Source organism: Triturus cristatus, chromosome 2_2 (assembly GCF_964204655.1).
Source record: "Triturus cristatus chromosome 2_2, aTriCri1.1, whole genome shotgun sequence".
NCBI classification, from domain to species: domain Eukaryota; kingdom Metazoa; phylum Chordata; class Amphibia; order Caudata; family Salamandridae; genus Triturus; species Triturus cristatus.
This window is the reverse complement of record NC_140582.1, coordinates 1,087,892,153-1,087,911,989: the sequence shown is the minus strand read 5'-3', so window position 1 is coordinate 1,087,911,989 and position 19,837 is coordinate 1,087,892,153. Positions and strand designations below refer to the sequence as shown.

General features: G+C 50.6%; 1 protein-coding gene across 1 annotated transcript in view; it reads left to right on the top strand.

Annotated features, from left to right (window-relative positions):
- POLR1A (RNA polymerase I subunit A) overlaps window positions 1–19,837 on the top strand; it is a 604,540-nt gene that overhangs the window by 571,069 nt on the left and 13,634 nt on the right. The window contains exon 31 of the mRNA XM_085642615.1: window positions 2,733–2,933. Coding sequence (XP_085498741.1) covers window positions 2,733–2,933 — 201 coding nt within the window. The remainder of the gene's footprint in view (window positions 1–2,732; window positions 2,934–19,837) is intronic.

Below are 19,837 nucleotides of genomic sequence, written 5' to 3'. Positions count from 1 at the left end.
AGTTTGTTAATTTGTTTATATTTATCATGTTTATTTTATTTTCTCAAGTTAATTTATCCATTTTCAATGCTTTTATGTTATTGTAATTTCTACACAAGAAACTAATTACACGCACAGTTATGGACTCCTAGGTTGTGGTGGTAACTGATTCGGGAAGTGGTCTGGTTTGGACCACTTCCCCTTTGGGAATCAAGGTGGCTGCTTCAGGCGGGTGTAGCTAGTGGTGAAGGGGACAACTGCCTGCTCTCACTAACACTTTCCAAAACAAAAAGCTTTTTTATTTTTTTTCTTAAAACCAGCTTCTGTTCCGTTAAGGAACTTGGGATACCTTAAAAAAAATCTGTTTTGGAATGCAAAACCATAGAGATGGCAGTGTGTTGTCCCTTGCAAGCTACCAGCCCTCTGATTGCCAATCATCTTGCGGGTTACAAGTTGCGCCTGGCACATTCTGCGACCAAGTCCCTGAGATTCATTATTTTGTCTGCAGACCTATTAAAACATAGGTTGGTTGGCAATATCATGCAGTTTGTGACTTCCTTTTTTAACCACTTTCTTTGTATATCAGTCCCTTAGTACTGTGCTGTGTTGAGTAAAATCCTGAAATGGTAATGCTTTCCTAGTTTATTTGCCCAAGCTCAACAACTCTTACTGTCCTTCTATGACTTGTTTGAGGCATAATATCTTTAATGTACATCTGTGTCTGAATCGAGCCCTGTAAGGAACTCTAAGGCTAAGGGGAGATCAGCCCATATTGAGGATGGCAATGGGGTGCATCCTCAACCTCTCCAGACAGAAACTAATTTGCTCCTTGCCAAGAGCATTTTTCATGAAAGAGGGTATGGGTTACTAACTAAATGCCATGATCTATGGAATAGCCTTGGTACTCCTATGTTGAACCCGTGGATCTGCCTCATTCCACACTTTGCTCCACTGGGTGCTTATGAAGTCTAGCCTTTCCTTGACGGAGACCCAGCGAAAAAAGGCAATTGGCAGTGATCGGTATCCTTCTCCCTGCCAGCAGTGGCCACCATAACTATGTTAACTCTGCCTCTTGCCACCCGCACCCCTACTGCAATGATTGACATCAACAAGTAGGCATTCTCGCTTTCTTCAGCTCATAATAGTGTATATCGACAAGCATTCATGTTGGCAGAATCTGCTTGTCTGTCATCCACCAAGCAAGGATTTAAAACATTGAGGTGGACGTGCTCAAGAGGCAAAACCACTTCTCTCCTGAGCATCAATTGCACAACACAATCTTCACTTTTTAATAACTCAGCAGTATTTGAGCATGTAGATCATTCTATCTCTTAGAAGACTGTAAGAGGAAGTCATGTTAATAATTGCAGTGATGGCAGGTAAGGAGTTTAATGTGTTGTAGTACCTCCTATGATGTGTATTGTTTTAGGTATTGTGCATGTTACAGGAATCACCATTTAAATGTTCAAAGATCCTAACGATTGGTTTTTTTTAGGTCTGGTCTTTACTGAAATTGTACATGTAAATGCATAAAGGGGCTTTCAGTCAGCACTCTTTTTCATTGATCTTTTGTTGTGGCTGTGAATTTTTCTTCCACCTACTTCAGCATATAATAAAGGGCAGTGGGTCGTCCCACTTCACCTGTCGGCTAACGTCACCATGAGTGGTTGCATTCAGCACTTTCACAAGGGCTCATCCGCACATATAGTAGTTCCTTTCAGTTCCATGGATTATTATGGGAATGTATGGTTTCTGAGACCCCAAAAATATTTTTGCTTTTAGATAATGTTATTTTTTATATATTGTCTAGAGACGTTCAGCTCTTCCAACAATGAAGTTTTACAAAAAACATAAGAAAACAAAACATGCATTGACAAAAGCCAGCCAGAGGGTTGGTAGCTAATGCCAGACCTATTGGCTTTGCCAATGCTTGTATCAAAAGCCTGCTTGCAATGATGGAAGGGCACTTTACAATCTGCATGGCACTCTGGTTCTTTTCTGATTTCACAAATGCCTTCAGATAAACCTACAGAGTAATTGTAATGTATAATGGCTATGTTGGGAGAAAAACTGGTCTAAGATAGCTTATGGTCACCAGTCTCCTATTTTCCTTTCAAGTGCTTCACTCAGGCAATTGCATTCTTCCCCAGATGGTATTCATGCATGTGCAGTCAAGATCAAGCAATATCAATGACTTTCCAGATATGTGTCCTGGAATGTGACCTACAGTGCTGCTACTTGTGCTACACCTAATGCATTTTGTAGACTTTACAAAGGAAACATTCTCTTTTACAGATGCGAACCTCTCGTTGGTTAAGCCATGCTAGGGAATCTTTCTCTAGTTCTTTAGTATATTTCTGGCTACCTTCACCCGATTTGAGATATGGGGGTCTTGGGGAAATCAGTCGTTCCATTAGTCCTCAGTTACATGGGAGCAGTATGTACTGTAAAATAATGGTACAGTACACAAATATATTACTTCTGTCCACCCACTCCTCTACTATCTCTTTATGCATTCATAACTTAATGGAGACTGAGCTTGCTGGGGATGGATGTTGGAGGGCTGCAGACTGATTAGCGCATTCGCTCATGATTCAAATTGAGGTGGGTTCAAAAGTAAAGTTGACACAAAATAAGAAACTTGTGCCTTTGTCTGTAACCTAGCTAATGCATCATCTAGTCATGGTTTGCTTTACCCTATTGGAAACACTAATAGTAATAATTAGGAAAACTCCATTTCTTTTCTTTTCTAGATCACACTGAAGCTGCCCTTGATAAAGGTTCACTTTGACATTTCCTCTGTTGTGTTCACGCTGGCTCAAACTGCTGTTGTCTATGAGACCAAGGGAATCACCAGGTGTCTTTTAAATGATTCTACCAAACCAAATGGAGACCGGGAACTTATGTTGAACACTGAAGGAATCAACTTACCTGAACTCTTCAGATACGCTGATGTAAGTGTTTGCAGATAGTTTGCAAGTTCCTTCTGCAACTGTATTACCACTTTTGAGTCTGACATTTGACAGTGTTGTTTTGGTTCATGTTTGAATTTTTTTATTAGGGTTTTGCATACAACATTCCATAATGTACATCAAATATATCATCGATGAATCACTTTTTACATCATTGTTAAGTATCATTACTGTTTACAAAGGGTGATTGCATTGGTTGCCTAGTTCCTGGAACCCCTTGACCTTGCTAAGATCATATATCTACTACTGGTTTGTTCCAATGGGCTGTATTGTGCACCATTGCGACTGTACCGGTGTGTCACGTGATAGCTAGGGTTAGCTCGTTCTCCCCGTTTCTGTCTGTGTAGCTCTTCCCTTCTGACGTATGTGAACATCTATTCCGTTTAACTAGTGTATCGGTTTTTGAACTGCCGATGGAATTAACTATGAACTATGGGAAGGAGAGGAAAAACAATAAAGAAGGATAAAGAAAAAAGGGGGAGGCGGGAAATGAATAAGAGGAGCATGGGGGGGGAGTACATGTAGGGCGGGCAAGGATAAGCAGTCGTGGTGGGTGGCGCGTTGACTGTGTGTAGGTACGTCGGATGCGTCCCGAGGTGATCTAGGGGGGAAGTGGTCCTTCATAAGGGCGAGCGATAAACTCAGGGGGTCTCGCCCATCTCTCCTAGTTGATTCTTCTACTCGTCTATTGTACCGCTATCATTGTTATGGGGTCCTGAGTGGTGGGGGAAAGGGAGGGGGTGTGGGGAGCAGGCTGCGTCATTTCCAGTGTTTCCCCATCTGCTTTCTCCTGCTTGAAGTGAATTAGGAGCTGCGCCCATTCCATGGATATTGGATGTTTACGGGTGCCCTTTACCTCTTCCTCTCGTAGTGTCTCTTCCTCTGCTGCACCCCATTTGAGTAGTGCTCCCGCCCAAGCTGCCTCCGAGGGCCCCGTAGGAGCTTTCCAATGCATAGCTATATTCCTTTTCGCTAAGAGAATGGCAAGGGATGCGAATTTCCATTGTACTTTTGCAGTTTTCTTTTTCTGGGTTATCCCCAGAGCGCACGCCTCCCATGTGGAAATGTTCGGGAGATTGGTCGTCGTTCGGACTGCATGGTGCACCCTGTCCCAATATCGTTGTATGGACGGGCAGGGCCAAAACATATGTTTAAAGTCTACTTCTGGTGTCTGACAGCGGGGGCACAGGAATTGCGCCTCGGGGTAGAACCGGTGAAGCTTATCCGGTGTAAGATACGCTCGATGTAGGATATTAAACTGTATGTTTTTGAATCGCGCGTTCCTGGATACCTTTTGGGGAAATTCCAGAGCTTGGCGCCATTCTGTGTCATGGAACGCTCGGCCCACGTCGTCCTCCCATGCCCCTTGGAGCCCATCCAGGGAAACATCCGTCAATTCCCGGATCGCTTTGTAATGCCATGTGATTAGGTGCCCGCCTACCCCCGTGCGCAGTATCGTGTGTAACACTGGATGTGTCGGGGGCTCCCCGTCCCGCATATTCCAGTGGTGGCTACCGCTATCTAAGATTTGTCTGTGTCGTAAAAACTGTCCATGCGGGAGGTCCTACCACTCGACCATCTGAGCAAAGGTCTTCAGTTGTCCTTCGTGAAACAGCGCCTCCATCTCTGTAATGTCGTGATCGGTCCATACCCGTAGGGCTCCCGCAGTGTAGTACCCGCTTTTCCGAGGGAATCCCACCAGGGGGAGCAAGGGAGAGTATAGTGGTCGTCCCCTCGACATACAGTGTATCCGCATCATACATCTGCGGGCTACAGAAGCCTGTAGGGGGTGCGTGCGTGTCGGTTTAGTACCTGGCAATAGCATTCGTCTGATCGCGGGAAGGGGCATCCTGCCACTCTCGGTTATTGTCTCTCCCACATGCCTCTCTGCTGTCCAGTGGGACAACCATTGGAGCTGTGCCGCCAAGAAATATGATTCAAAGGATGGAGCTCCTAGTCCTCCGCCCATCATAGGCAGGTATAGCGTGCGCAGCGCCACTCTATGGCGACCGCCGCCCCAAATCAGAGCTGTTAACAGCGCATCTAACTCCCGAAAGAAGGAGCGTGTCGGGATTATCGGGAGGTTTGCGAAGTAATAGAGCATTCTCGGTACCATGATCATTTTTGCTATGGCTACACGTCCAATTGGTGCCAATGGCAACGTCTTCCAGAAGCCCACCGCCGATCGCAGGCTTGCTAACGCCCTGCGATGGTTACCCTCGAAGAGGTCCTTGGGGGGAGTGGTACAGCCGCACTCCCAAATATCTGGGGGCTGTCGCGTCCCATGTCAGTGTCTGGGTGCCCAGTGTGATCTCCAAGGGCGCTATTTGGGCACCCAAAGGGAAGATCGATGATTTCCCCCAGTTTACTTTGAGCCCCGAGGCCTCCCCAAACTCCTGTAACGTGGTCCATATCGGAGTGAGGTCATCCGAGATGTCACGAACATATATCAGGAGGTCGTCCGCGTATAGTGACACGCAATGGGTTGTGTCCGCTATGGGAATCCCCCATGTCTCCCCCTCCTGACGTAATCTTATGGCCAAGGGTTCCATCGCTAGAGCGAAAAGGAGAGGGGAGAGGGGGCTCCCCTGCCTGGTCCCTCGTGTCACTGGGAATGGGGCCGATATGAGTTTACCGACTCGCATCCTGGAGGTGAGACCTCTATATAGGAGCTGGGTATACTCCATGAGCATGGAACCGACGTTTATGCACTGCAGGACCGCGAACAGGTATGGCCTCAACAGGGTGTCGAACGCCTGCTCTAGATCTAGAATCAGGCATGCTGCTCGTGGGAATCGATTTTTTGCTTGATCTTGGAGATGAAATAATCGACGTAGATTGTGTGAGGTATTGCGCCGGGGAACAAACCCGCACTGCTCAGGGTGTACCAATGCCGGAAGTATTTGACTGTAGCGATCCGCTAAGATTTTCCCCAGAATCTTGCAGTCTGTATTTAGGAGCGTAATCGGCCGGTAGGAAGCAGGGAGTGTGGAGTCTCTGTGTGGCTTCAGGAAGGTCACTAGGATCGATGTCCTCAGTGATTCCGGGAGTATCTTTCTGGTTAATGCCTCCTCATATATGGAAGCCAGTCGGGGCGCCAGCTGGGCCACGAATGTGCTATAGTGCTCAAGTGGGAATCCGTCCGTGCCCGGCGCCTTCTTGCGAGCCAAAGACTTGATCGCGTGCTTTACGTCAGCGGGTGTGACCTTCTTATCTAGTTCCTTCCTGTCTGCGGGGGGGGATCCTGGGCATGGGCGATGGGCCTAGGAATCGGACAAGGTCTCTCGGCAGCTCAGGCTGTGGGGCCCGGTATATTTCCGCATAGTATTCGTGAAATGTGTGCAATATGTCGATTTGGGAGTGTTTGGGCTGTCCGTCTGTGGCCGTAAGTTCTGTGATGAGGTGTGGTGTTGTGTCTTGTTTGACTAACCAGGCCAGAAGTGACCCCGTTCTATTGCCCTCCCGGTGTGTTTTAGCCGCCTAAGCGCGGAAGTTGTATTTGCGCAGATCCCGCATCTTTTCAGCGTGGGAGGATTTCGCCGTGGACAGTTGTGCCGGTGTGGCTTTCCCTTGGTCTATACTTTTCGATATTTCCTCTAGTTTAGCCTCTGCCTTTTGTAAGGCATTATCCAACACTCTCCTTACCCCCACCACCTGTTGGATGCAATGTCCCCTGGCGCTAACCTTAAATGCGTCCCACTCTATTGATCTGGAGGATGCCGTGCCATCGTTCCGTAGAAAGTGTTCCCGCATATATTCCCCGTGGGTTTGGCAGAATGCCGGGTCAGTGAGGCACTCTTGGGGTAACTTCCATGTTGGGATTGGGGGATGAGGCTGTCGCCATCTGAGGACGACTGTGTGCGCATCATGATCCGATACTAGTCTGCCTAGATAGTCTGTGTCTTGTATTTTGGTCAGAAGTATCGCGGAGCACAGGATCCTGTCGAGTCTAACTCTCAGGTTGTGCGGGATGGAGTGAAAGGAGTAAAGCTTTGTTGTTGGGTTACGCGCCCTCCAGACATCCGTCAGTGCCCACCTATCTGCCCACCTACGAAAGCGTGCAGCTTGTTTGTATGCCGGTGGACAGTGTTGTTTTGGTTATAGTAGAAACGTATATACAGAATCCCCGCCAAGAAAACTGTTTGATGTTTGGACTTTATAAAAGACATATAATGTAACATAACATTTAACAGTGTCCATTATATATTTTCATTTCTGATAGAGACTTCGAACCACAGATTCCTCATCTTTGGAATTTTCCCAGCCACCAGAAAGGATCTGAAAACTTTTGCTAGCAATTCCCCCACACAACGGCAGGTGGCAATGTGCTGCTCAGCATTGTATCCATCCTGCCCTGGATTTGACGTTGGGGCCCCCATATATGCGCCGCTCCGTGCACTGGTGTCAGTTCTTTTCTTTCTGTGCCTTCCAAATCGGATCATGCCCTTTTGAGTCCTGTCAAACTAGTTTCCCTCTAAAAACATGTCAGCGTGCAGTATGTCTCCTTCTAAAACAAGAGGCTTTAAGACGTGTCATGACTGTCATCACCAAATGTAAGTGACTGACACCAACAACATGTGTCTCTGGTGCTTCAGCTCCAAACACAACTTGACCTCATGTGACTGCAGCACCAAAATCAACCATAAGGCCACCTGTGACTGCAGAGCGAAACTTGTTGTCTCCGAGCTTCCCAAGTTGAACAAATGATCCCAGTCAAAGTTGAGGGTGCGCACACGCTGCTGCTCTTGTGATCAATCTTCTTTGATGTCACGGAATCTGATAAGTCAAAAACTGCCAAATAAGAAGTCCTCGAATCATGGGTCTCCATCGTCCCGCCACTCACACCACCTGGAGTCGTGTGGTGCACCAGACACCTTTAGGCCATGGAGTCTGCCTCAACCTCAGAATCGATACAGGTTCTGCTGCTGATGTGGCCTGAATTCCATGGAACTTCAACGATGCTACAACCTTCCACTCAGATCTCGGCAATATGCCTAATCAGAATCTGACTCATATGTTCCCCACAATGATGATGGAGAAAGTGATGATGACCAATATAACAAAGACAATATATTTGATGGCCTTTAGGATGCCAGTGGGGTGGATACATCCCCGGATATTGGCATTTCATTCCAACCCAGGATATGGCTACGGAAGAATCCACCTTCTTTGCCACTGTGACCACCAAGGTGAAAATCAACATACTTACCTAGGTCCTCGTCCCCGCACAAATTAGGTAAAAAATGATCTTACCATTTAATGACGCCCTGGTGGATGCCTGGTTGAAACCAGCATCTTGCCCTCAAGTGAATAGGCAGGTGCGAGATGGCACAGGCCTACTCCTGGAGATGTGGATTTTCTCCACCTGATAGCTTGGTGTCCACTAGTCGCCTACACCATAATAAATTCCCCACAACTTCCCCTGGCAGGGAATCTAAATATGTGGAAACATTTGCCAAGCAGATGTTCTCCTCCGCTCTTAGTCCATAAATACCTTGTGCTTCCTAGGCATGTGATTGCACATGAGACAGAGTAGCAGACATCTTTCCAGCTGTCCCAGAGGAAATCCGACCAATATTACAAGATTTGATTTTGTATGGTTAGAACATAGCAAAGAACTCTACTTGTTAGGGCTTGGACAACACTGACTGTATGGGTAGGCAGTTGGGACCAACTTGGTGCTTTGGTGCCATACCTGGACTTGCTCCAAATGCTTTTCTCAGACGTCCAACACCCCTCGATGGTCATGCTCCTCAACTGCTGTAGGCTGTTTGGAGTGTAGGCTGGCTGCCTTAGAAAGGTTTAAATAGAGCAAGTCTATTGCTCATTCTCTGGGCCTAGTCAATCCTGTTCTTAAGTCCCCCCAGCTACCTCACCCTTGTCGAGCCTTTAGCTGGAGATACCAGTAGAGGCAATGCCAATATGCACCTCAGCTGCCTCCCAGTTCTTTCAGGGAACAGGTTGGGGTTAGGTCGACAATATCCAGGCCCCCAGGGCAGTGTGATTCCCAGACCGCAGAATCCCCTTCTACAGTCGTAGCAAAACCACTTTAATTTGCTCACGAGGTACACCGTCACTTGATCGGCGGTCGCATCACCTTTCACCCCAACGAATGGAGAAACATCACATCTAAACAACGAATCCTCCACATCGGGCAACAGGGCTACTCCCTACCTTTTATGTCTCAGCCCCCAGATATGCCTCCCACACAACAACACCTCATTTGTCCATACTCCTCTGGGAAATCCAGGCTTTATTCTTCAAGAGAGTGATCAAGAGGGTGTTGGCTTCAGCAATAGTGACTAGCTGTTACTCCTGTTATTTCCTGGTGCCAAAGAAAGATCTTCACCCCTGAACAACTTCTTTCGGTAGGACAATTCAAAAGCTCAACCTGGTTCCACTAGACTGGATTGTGATGTTGACTTTGCAGGATGCTTGTTCCCACACCCTCATCCTGCAAACCCACAGGTGCTGCCTTTGGTTTCAGGTAGGCCAAGAGCGCGTACAGTTCTCAGTGCTCTCTTTTGGCCTTACCAGTCAGTGTACCTCAGGTGTTCACAAAGGTGATGGTGGTGGGTGCAGCCCATTCACAGATATTGGGAATACTAGTCTTCCTATACAAGCAGTTGTGAGCCAACTCTAGAAGACGGCCAACCTGCTAGCGACATTAGGATTTTCCATCAACGTGACTAAGTCACACCTGACTCCTTCACAACAGCTCCTCTTCATCAAAGCCATCCTGGATATAGTACTCTTCTGAGCCTTCCCTTCCCTACTCCTCAACGGGTCCAGGAAAGTCAGCCTATGATCCCGATGTTTCACCCCCTGACCTGGGTCTCAGAGTGAGCCTGAGGCGTCTGGTACTCTATTCCTCCTGCATCCTGGTAGCGTACCATGCCAGATGGGTAATGCCGGCTCTGTAGTGGGATCTGAATTCTTAGTGGATTCAGCACCAAGGGGTCGTGTAAGAGTCCATCCAGGTGTCACAGTGAAGAAGACTGCGTAAAATCTGCAGTTTTGGCTGTCCGACCAGCGGCTTACCCTTACTACCCCACCCAGAGCTGACAGTCATGATAGATGCATTATTGATGGGTAGGAGAGACCACCTAGGGGAGGGGGAGATTAGAGGACTCTCGTCTTCTGTAGAAGCGCGCCTCCACATCAACCTGCTGGAGCTATGAGCAATTTGCTTGGCACTAAAGGCATTCCGCACAACCATCAATGGGAAACGAGCACAGAGCATTTTCCTGATTGCTCATCACCTGGCAGGACTTTTAAATGCCAGTGCAGACAAACTCAACCGACGTTGCTTAGTGAATTTCAGTTATACTCGGACAGGGCATCTTCCAACAACGGGCAGGACCTGGCTCGATCAGTTTGCCACCGCAGAGAACGAGCCCTTTCAAAACATTTGCACAATGTAGGTCTCAAGGCAGACACAGTCTGTCTGAACTGGGGCTTGGGACTCCTGTATGCTTTTCAGCCTCTCCTACCCAGTGTATAGAAATAGATCAGAAAACAAAGGCCCAAGTCATCCCAGTTGCCGCTGACTGGGCAAGAACAGTGTGGTACCCAGATCTTCTGGCAGTGAGCACCTATCATCCAATCCGACTGCTGCTTTGGAAGGACTTCCTGTCGCAACAGCCAAGAAGGGTCCTACACCCGAGTCTGCACAACCACTAAACGTGTATTTGTAAAGTGCTCATTTACCCAGAAGGGTATCTTGCGCTGAATAACAGATGTTTACTGTTACCCAATCAGTGGTTCTCATTTTATCGACCTCAGAAGGATGAAAGGCTGAGTGGACTCACCAGGGTTTGAACCTGTGACCATGAGGTCAAACACCGGCCCCTACAGTAGACGCATTAGTCCATCCATTATGCCACCAGACCCTACCTACAGCTGCATGCTTGGAGATTGAACAGCTGTAATTACTGAACTTTGATTTGTCTCCCAAAGAGGTTGGCGTCATGTTAGAGGTCAGGCGGCCATCTACCAAAACTGTTTATGCAGGACGCTGGGAGAAGTTTGCTATCTGGTGTTCCTCTCACAACATTCAACCCTTGAATACAGTTGTCTGATTTTCTAATTTTCTGCCTTTCCTAGCTCAGCAAGATCTTGCTGTGGTGACACTTAATAGTTATCTTTTGGCCATTTCAGCCTTCTCACGTTTGACAGATCCGCCATCCCTCTTCAAGTCACAGGTTGTGATGCAGTTTTTGAAGGAGCTGATACATCTGTTCCTGCCAGCACGGTTTGTCATGCCGTAGGGGGAACTTAATGTGGTCCTCACATTTCTGAGGTGCACTCCTTTCGAATCACTGCACTGCTGCCCTCTCCATCTCATTACCATCAATATGGTGTTCCTTATCACCATTACATCTGCAAGGCGAGTTGGGGAGCTTCAGGTGTTGTCTGTGGCAAAGCCATACACTTCATTCTTCCCAGACTAACTGCCAAAAGTAGTCACGCCTTCCATATAGAGCAATACGTTGCTTAGCAAATCTTTTATGCATTGCCCCATCCCTCCAAGGAAAGAGGGCCCTTGGTGTCTACATAGACAGGACCAGAGAATACTGACAAGATGACCAGCTATTCATTGGTTCCCCTGGAGCGGATAAGAATCATCTCCCAATGGATTGTGTTAAGCCTCAAGATCTCTAGTGGCATTGTGCCCTCATTCCACCAGAGCGAAGGCTGCTACAACTGCACTAGCACACAGTGTGCCTGTTTTGGACATTTTGAGGCAGCTATAGACTTCCCTGCACATGTTCACGAAGCATTACTGCCTAGACAGCCAGGTTCTGTAGGATGGGCACTTCGCCCAACCTGTCCTGTGTGATTTACTTGCCCTTCCACAGATCCGCCACCTGGGAGGTACTGCTTTGATATCTATACACAAGGTAAGGAATCTGCAGTTAGAAGTCTATATATGAAGAACAGTTACTCACCCTCGGTAACACCTTGCCTGGTATACTACCTAACTGCAGGTTTCTCAACGACCCTCCCTGTTCTGTGGAAGTTTCTCATTCAGTCCATTAATAAGATGCCAAATCTGAATCTGTGCACTGCCATAGTCTGATTTCACCAATTGCGTGTCCGACAGCACGGACAGAGACCAGAAAGAAACTGATGCCAGTGTGTGCGTAGGTGGCACATATGTTGGGGCCCCAACGTCATATCCGGGCCAGTACGTATCCAACGAGGAGCCACAGGATGCCCCCTGCAAAAGCAAACCTAGCAAAAGTTTTCAGTTCCAGTCTGGCCCCTGGGAATATTCGCCAGGTGAGGATTCTACAGTAAAAAAATAATCTGAAAGAAACATGTTAGTTAGATTCCTCACCTTAGAATATCCCCAGGCGTCAGACTGGATCCGGAAGATTTTTCGTCAGCAATACCCCTTGCGCGTCGCTAGGCGTCGTCTGCGGCTCCGCGTCCGTCGTCGGCGTCGTGCGCCGGAATGACGTCGTCGGAGTACTTGGACGCCGCCCTCGCGCGCTGACGTCAGTTCTTCTTTTTTCCGCGCCAGTAAGCGCAGATCCGGGAGAGCTACCCCTTTAGTCAATTTTTGACTAACTTTTTTGACTCTTTTTGGTCACTTCTCGACTCTGGTGCCGGTAGGATGCCTGGTTTCAAGGCCTGCGACGACTGTCACCGACTGATGTCGGTGACCGATCATCACCGCCGGTGCCTGTACTGCTTGGGCCTCGACCACGACGCGGCGTCGTGCTCCGATTGTATGGCCCTGACCTCGAAAGCTAGGCGGGAGCGGTCCCGCAAGCTTCTCGAGCTTCGCCACTCGGCTTCGTCACTCGTCTGGCTCGAAGTCTTCGGGTAAGTCGAGGCACTCCAAGAAGTCCAAGAAGCGACACCGCTCTTCGGACTCCCCTCGACGGTTGCGCGACTCGGCCGAGGGTCCGGGTGGTTCCACCCCCGCGGCTCCGCGCAAGTCCCCATACCCGACGGTCCCTGGGACTGACGCGACGCCGGCGGAGGTCAGTGCCTTCCCCTCGGCCATGAGGAGCCTGGCCCCGCCGTCGACGCCCGCTGGCGCGCCTTCGGGCCCCGCGGACTCGACTGGGTGACCTCGCATGCCGGCGGCTCCAGCCCCGGCGCCGTTGGAGGCTCCGGCCCCGACGCCGCAGGTCCCCGAGGGGCCCGAGCCTGGGCCCCCGTCGACGCCGGTCGACCTCGTTACACCTCCTCCGCCGGCGCCGACACCGATACCACCCCCGACGCCGGCTCCGGTCGACGTCGATCCTCGGTTCAGCCCCTGTCCGGTCCCGACGCCGATGCGGCGCCGCCCGCCGCCGCTAGAGACACATATTGTCAATCGACCGGCTCCAATCATTCCTCCTGTTTACCAGGAATCGGATGACGGGGCGACTGGGAGGGGTCTGATGACCCTATGGCCCTTCAGAGCCAACTTGCACAGGACTGGGCAGATGAACTGGGGGAGGCCAGTGGTTTGGATACCTCACCGGACACTGGATTCATCTCTCCTCCGACTGTGGCTTCGGAGGAGGGTGCAGCTTTTTCTGTGGTGCTGCGCAAGGCGGCCGCAGCCCGTGGGCTCGAGCTACCTGCCGTGGCTGTGAGGACTAACGTCCTCACTGAGGTGCTTCAGTCTGCAGCAAGCTCCACTGAGCCTCTGCTGCAATTCAATGAGGCCCTCATTGACGTTCTGCAGGGCACCTGGTCCAAGCCCTCCACAGTTCCTCCTGTGGACAGGAACGTTGCCAGGCGCCACCGCCCTGCTCCGGGCGACCCCAGTTTCCTGTCCCAACACCCCACCCCCGAGAGTCTGGTTATCCAGGCCTCTACCTCCCAATCCTCCTTCCCGTCCGCTCCTCCGGACCGGGATTCCAAGAGACTGGAACAGTTTGGTAAGAAGCTGTTCTCTTCGCTCAGTTTGGGCCTGCGGTCTTTGAACACCGCCTGTCTCTTGGACCGTTATTCCCACTCTCTGTGGGATGCGGTGGAGGACGTGCTGCCACTGTGCCCGGAGGAGGCCCGGGGGCGGCTTTCCTCGGCCCTGGCCGATGGGAGAGATGCAGCGCGCCATGCAATCCGATGTGGACTCGACACTACGGACTCGCTGGGTAGGGCGATTTCTACCACGGTGGCGCTTCGACGTCACGCCTGGCTGCGGTCCACGTCTTTTTCAGGGGATGTCCAGAGCACCCATGCCTTTTGATGGCGCTCGCCTTTTTGGTGACAAAGCGGACAGTGCGCTGGCTCGCTTTAAGGACTCCCGGGCTATGGCCACGTCCTTGGGCCTCTCGGCCCCGCGGCCACAAACTTCCGCTTTTCGCTCCTTTTGTGGCCAAGGAAGGGGCACCTCCTCACGTCCGCCTAGCCACCGGCCGCAGAACCAGCCTGCACGCGGACGTGGTTTCCGCCGAGGCGGTACTGGAGGACGACGCGGTCAGTCCACATCCACCCCGGCAGCATCCACCTCAAAGCCTTCCTAGTCCGAGCTTTCAGGCCCATTCCACGCCAGTGGGCGGCAGAGTTCGCCATGACCTGCTCCACTGGCGTTCCATCACGTCGGACAGGTGGGTGCTGCAAATCGTCCGAAGGGGCTACTCCCTCCCCTTCGAGACGACCCCTCCAGCCATGCCACCGCAGCACCACCGTATCTCGGGGGATCATTTGAATCTTCTCCACGAGGAAGTTTCGGCCCTCTTGGCCAAGGGGGCCGTCGAGCGCGTTCCGAGCCCAGAAGTAGGTCGTGGTTGTTATTCCCACTACTTTCTGGTTCCCAAGAAGGGCAAAGGGGGCCTACGCCCTATCTTGGACCTCCGGAACGTCAATGCCTTCCTCCGGAAGGAACGGTTCAAAATGTTAACTTTGGCTCAGGTTCTAGCTGCCCTCGACCCTGGAGACTGGATGGTAGCGTTGGACTTGCAGGACGTATATTTCCACATCCCCGTCCTGCCGGCCCACCGGCGTTACCTGCGGTTCACGGTGGGTCAGGAGCACTTTCAGTTCAGCCTGCTCCCCTTCGGCCTTACCAGTGCCCCTCGGGTGTTCACGAAAGTGATGGCGGTGGTCGCAGCTCATCTGCGCAGATCAGGGGTTCCAGTCTTCCCCTATCTCGACGACTGGTTGTTGAAGGCGGGCTCGCCCCAGGCAGTCGTCTCCCACCTCCAGACTACGGCGGATCTCCTGCATTTGCTGGGGTTTTCCATCAACGTGCCGAAGTCACACCTGAGCCCCTCTCAGAAGCTCCTTTTCATCGGAGCGGTTCTCGATTCGGCGCAGTTCCGGGTTCATCCACCGGAACAGCGGGTCCGGGATATCCAGGCCCTGATTCCCATCTTTCGGCCTCTATCCTGGGTTTCGGTCAGGCTAGTGTTGCGGCTTCTGGGGCTGATGGCCTCCTGCATCCTACTAGTGCATCACGCCAGGCGGCGCATGCGGGCTCTGCAGTGGGACCTGAAGTTTCAGTGGGCCCAGCATTACGGCAACCTGTCCGACCATGTCTTGATCTCGGAGGGCACTGCACAGCAGTTGCAGTGGTGGCTCACGGACCGCGATTGGGTCACGGGCAAGAGCCTCTCCCTACCCCTACCGGAGCATGTCGTAGTGACGGATGCATCCCTCCTGGGATGGGGTGGCCATATGGGAGAGGCGGAGATCAGAGGCCTCTGGTCTCCGGCGGAGTCTCGCTTCCACATCAACTTGTTGGAGCTGAGAGCGATCCGACTTGCACTGAAAGCCTTCCTTCCCTCTGTCCGGGGAAGTGTCGTGCAGGTGTTCACGGACAACACCACCGCCATGTGGTATTGCAACAAACAGGGCGGGGTGGGGTCGTGGACCCTTTGTCAGGAGGCTCTGCGCCTCTGGACATGGCTGGAACACCAGGGCATCACCCTGGCGGTTCACCATCTGGCGGGCTCTCTGAACGCCAGAGCGGACGAACTCAGCCGCCGGTGCATGATGGATCACGAATGGCGTCTGAACTCCCGAGGTGGCGCAAGGTCTCTTTCAGCAGTGGGGAGAGCCTTGGTTAGATCTATTCGCCACCGACGAGAACGCGCAATGTCAGCAGTTCTGCGCGTTGGAATTTCCAAGGCGGCACTCGCTCGGCGACGCTTTTCGTCGCGAGTGGAGTTGCGGTCTGTTGTACGCCTTTCCGCCTATACCACTTCTGCCCAGAGTGCTGAAGAAGATCAAGCGAGACCGGGCCCGAGTCATCTTGGTGGCTCCGGATGGGGCACGAAGGTACTGGTGTCCCGAGCTACACAGTATGTTGACCGATCCTCCGATACGTCTGCCCCTTCGGGAGGATCTTCTGTCGCAGCAGCAGGGGACGGTCCTCCACCCGAACCTGTCCAGCCTCCACCTCCATGCGTGGAGATTGAGCGGCGGCAGTTGATGCCATTTGACTTGCCTCCTGAAGTCTGTGATATCATTCTGGCAGCCAGGCGTCCCTCCACAAAGACGGTATACGCCTGCCGGTGGAACACATTTGTGGCATGGTGCACAGCAGAGGCTGTGGATCCCCTTTCCGCCCCTCTTTCTGAGGTTCTCCTCTTTCTTCTTTCCTTGGCCCGGCAGGGCTCTGCCCTGGGCACCTTGAAAGGTTATCTTGCTGCTCTCTCTGCCTTCTTACGGCTTCCAGATCAGCCCTCTCTTTTCAAGTCCCCTGTAGTGTCACGCTTTCTTAAAGGCATTACTCACACGTTCCCTCCTGTCCCTTTCGTAATGCCTCAGTGGGACTTGAATCTTGTCTTGACATTCCTGATGTGCGCTCCCTTTGAGCCTCTTCACAATTGTCCTCTTCGTCTTCTAACTCTTAAGACTGCTTTCCTGGTAGCCATCACCTCGGCTAGACGGGTGAGTGAGCTCCAGGCTCTATCGTCCAAGCCTCCTTTTCTATCTGTTCATCCGGACAAGGTTGTCCTTCGGCCTCGTCCTTCCTTTCTACCGAAAGTGGTGACCCCCTTTCATCTTGGGCAATCTGTCACCTTGCCCACCTTCTTTTCGCCTCCGCACCCTTCCAAAGAGAAAGAGCAGCTACACCGTCTGGACCCAAAACGTGCGCTCTCCTTTTATTTGGACCGCACTAAACAGTTCCGAGTGGACGACCAGCTTTTCATTGGCTACGTGGGTGCAAAGAAGGGAAAAGCTGTACACAAACGGACCATCTCCCGGTGGGTCGTTTTGTGTATAAAACTCTGTTATTCCTTGGCAAAAAAGGAACCGCCTGTTGGGCTGCGCGCCCATTCTACTCGGGCCACAGCGGCTACTACTGCTTTGGGACGGGGGGTCCCTTTGCAGGACATCTGTCAGGCGGCAACGTGGGCTTCGCTGCACACGTTTGCCAGGCATTATTGCCTAGACAGCCAAGTCCGGAGGGATGGCTTCTTTGGCCGTTCTGTCCTCCATGACTTTCTGGTGTGATCTTGGTTCGCAGACCCACCACCGGGGTTGGTATTGCTTGGGTATCTATTCTAAGGTGAGGAATCTAACTAACGTGTTTCTTTCAGATGAACAAGTTACTTACATTCGGTAACGATGTATCTGTAAGAAACATTAGTTAGTTAGATTCCTCACCGACCCACCCATCCTCCCCGTTCTGCGAACTGACATCGAGGGTTAAGGCTATCCCTTTCAGGGCCCTAGAATTTTTTGGCACCAGTGTCGGTATCTTGCATGGCTCTGCGTTCCTGGCGCGGAAGGCTATGTACAAGAACTGACGTCAGCGCGCGAGGGTGGCGTCTAAGTACTCCGACGACGTCATTCCGGCGCACGACGCCGACGACGGATGCGGAGCCGCAGACGACGCCTAGCGGCGCGCAAGGGGTATTGCTGACGAAAAATCTTCCGGATCCAGTCTGACGCCTGGGGATATTCTAAGGTGAGGAATCTAACTAACTAATGTTTCTTACAGATACATCGTTACCGAAGGTAAGTAACTTGTTCATCTCTACCCAAAAAGGCATTACCGAAGATAAGTAACTTGTACATCAAAGCTTTGACTTATTGGAATGTACTTACTTTGAATTTCAAAATCGAATTATTTATGACAGATGAGTGTGATGCTTGTTAAAGGGCACATTGCTTTTTCTGTATTTTAACTACTAATAATGGTAGATGCGTTGGGACCTGATGACTTTTGTATTGAATCTCGAGAGGCCTGGGCCAATCACTTGTTATTACCTTGTATCTGTGGGGAGTACCTTCTTTTATATCTGGTGTCCCAGGGCTTTAGTATGGTTGCACTGGAACTGGGTAACCAAGGTACCCTGTTTGTACTCCGTCTGATGAGAGCAGGGTGAGTAGTCTCGGATTACTTCAGGATGTGCTAGTAGTTCTGTAACACAGATATGTATGAGAAAGCGATCACCTGCAACACATGTTCATGTCAGTCAAAGTCAATAAAAATAGACCTTGATCTATATGTAGAACACGTACAACAGTTAAAATATCAACAACAAGGGGCTGTATTTCGCATTGTCATTGTTTGCGCTTGGCGCACCTTTTAAAGGTGCCCTATTACTATGTATGCTCTGCCCCTAGACCAGCCACGCACTCACGCTGCCCTGGGGGCAGCGCATTCATGTGAAAACACGGAGTGGCTGCTGGCAGCCGCTCCATGTTTTCACAGTGCAGGCTGCAACCTGCCTACACTTTTAAAGGGGATTAGAGATCCCCTTGCAGACGGGTGTAGTCAGAGACCGCACCCTCCTGCATAGGGATGTCTGGGTGGTCCATGGGACCCGCTTTCTCTTCTCCATTGGAAAGATAGATTCTTTGCCTCTGCTCCAGCATCTACAATATGGCGCGGGCGTAGAGGAAAAAGAAATTCTCTCATTTATATAGGGCAAGCCCCTATGCAAATGAGGGAACGCCCCTGAAGGTAGTGCTGGCGCTTTAAGTGCGCCAGCACTATCAGTAATACTGAAGGGGACGCACAAGCGTCTGCGGCCCCTTCTGTAATACCAAAGTGCCCGAGGGGGGTGCGCACAGCACTTATTGTAATACAGGCGCAAGAGGTTTAAGTACCTTCTGGGTGAATTGTAAAACACTGTTCTCTGCTCAGTCCTCTTGCTATGCGCTTTTCATTAGGACGCTGTTAATGGAACTGCAGTAACCAGATAGAATGATATAGCGTATCAAGTATGCCAGCTGGAATATTAGTTTGCATTAAGTATGGTAATATAAAACCTATAGGTTTTGCCTTTGTCCTATTTTGCTGTCTCCTGTCATTGCGGCCAAGATGAAGGAAGACCATTCAGTGCTCGAAGTGATCTGCAACGTCAGAACAGGAGGAAAACTAATGCTGTGAAATGGACTAACACTCACCGCAGGTCTCTTGTGGGTAGAAAATGTAGGGGCCCTTATCTCAAAATTGAATAGTCGTCGTTGATACTTGGGGTACGCAGTAGTGTCCACTGGGTCCCGTATCCCCACTGGACCCAAGTAACACTTGGGGAGCCTGAGATTTAGAGTTAGGCCTTCTTTGTGCTGTTAAACCTTGATATTTCCCGAACCGTGCGATCTAGTGAGGAGATTGTAACGGTTCTAGAATAAGAATGAACAACCTTAACTATCATTAAGCCTGGAATAAGAGCTGCCCCATAACCCTTCCCCCTCTTCCTCTACCCCTGACCGCTCTACTCTCCCCTTCACAACAGTCCAAGATGTAATGCATTGTACTTTATATAAAGAGCCTGTGAAGGCTGTAAATTGTATGTTGACATTGCCTTTGACTATGAACACGACTCTATCCTATGATTATTTGGAAATGGCTATAAATGAAGATCTCAAAGATGAACAACCACAGCCAACAGACCCCGTGTTCGTGTCAGGCTAGACATGCGGTGATGGGTCATCCAGTGGTCAAAATGATATCAGGTTCCAGGGTGTCCGTC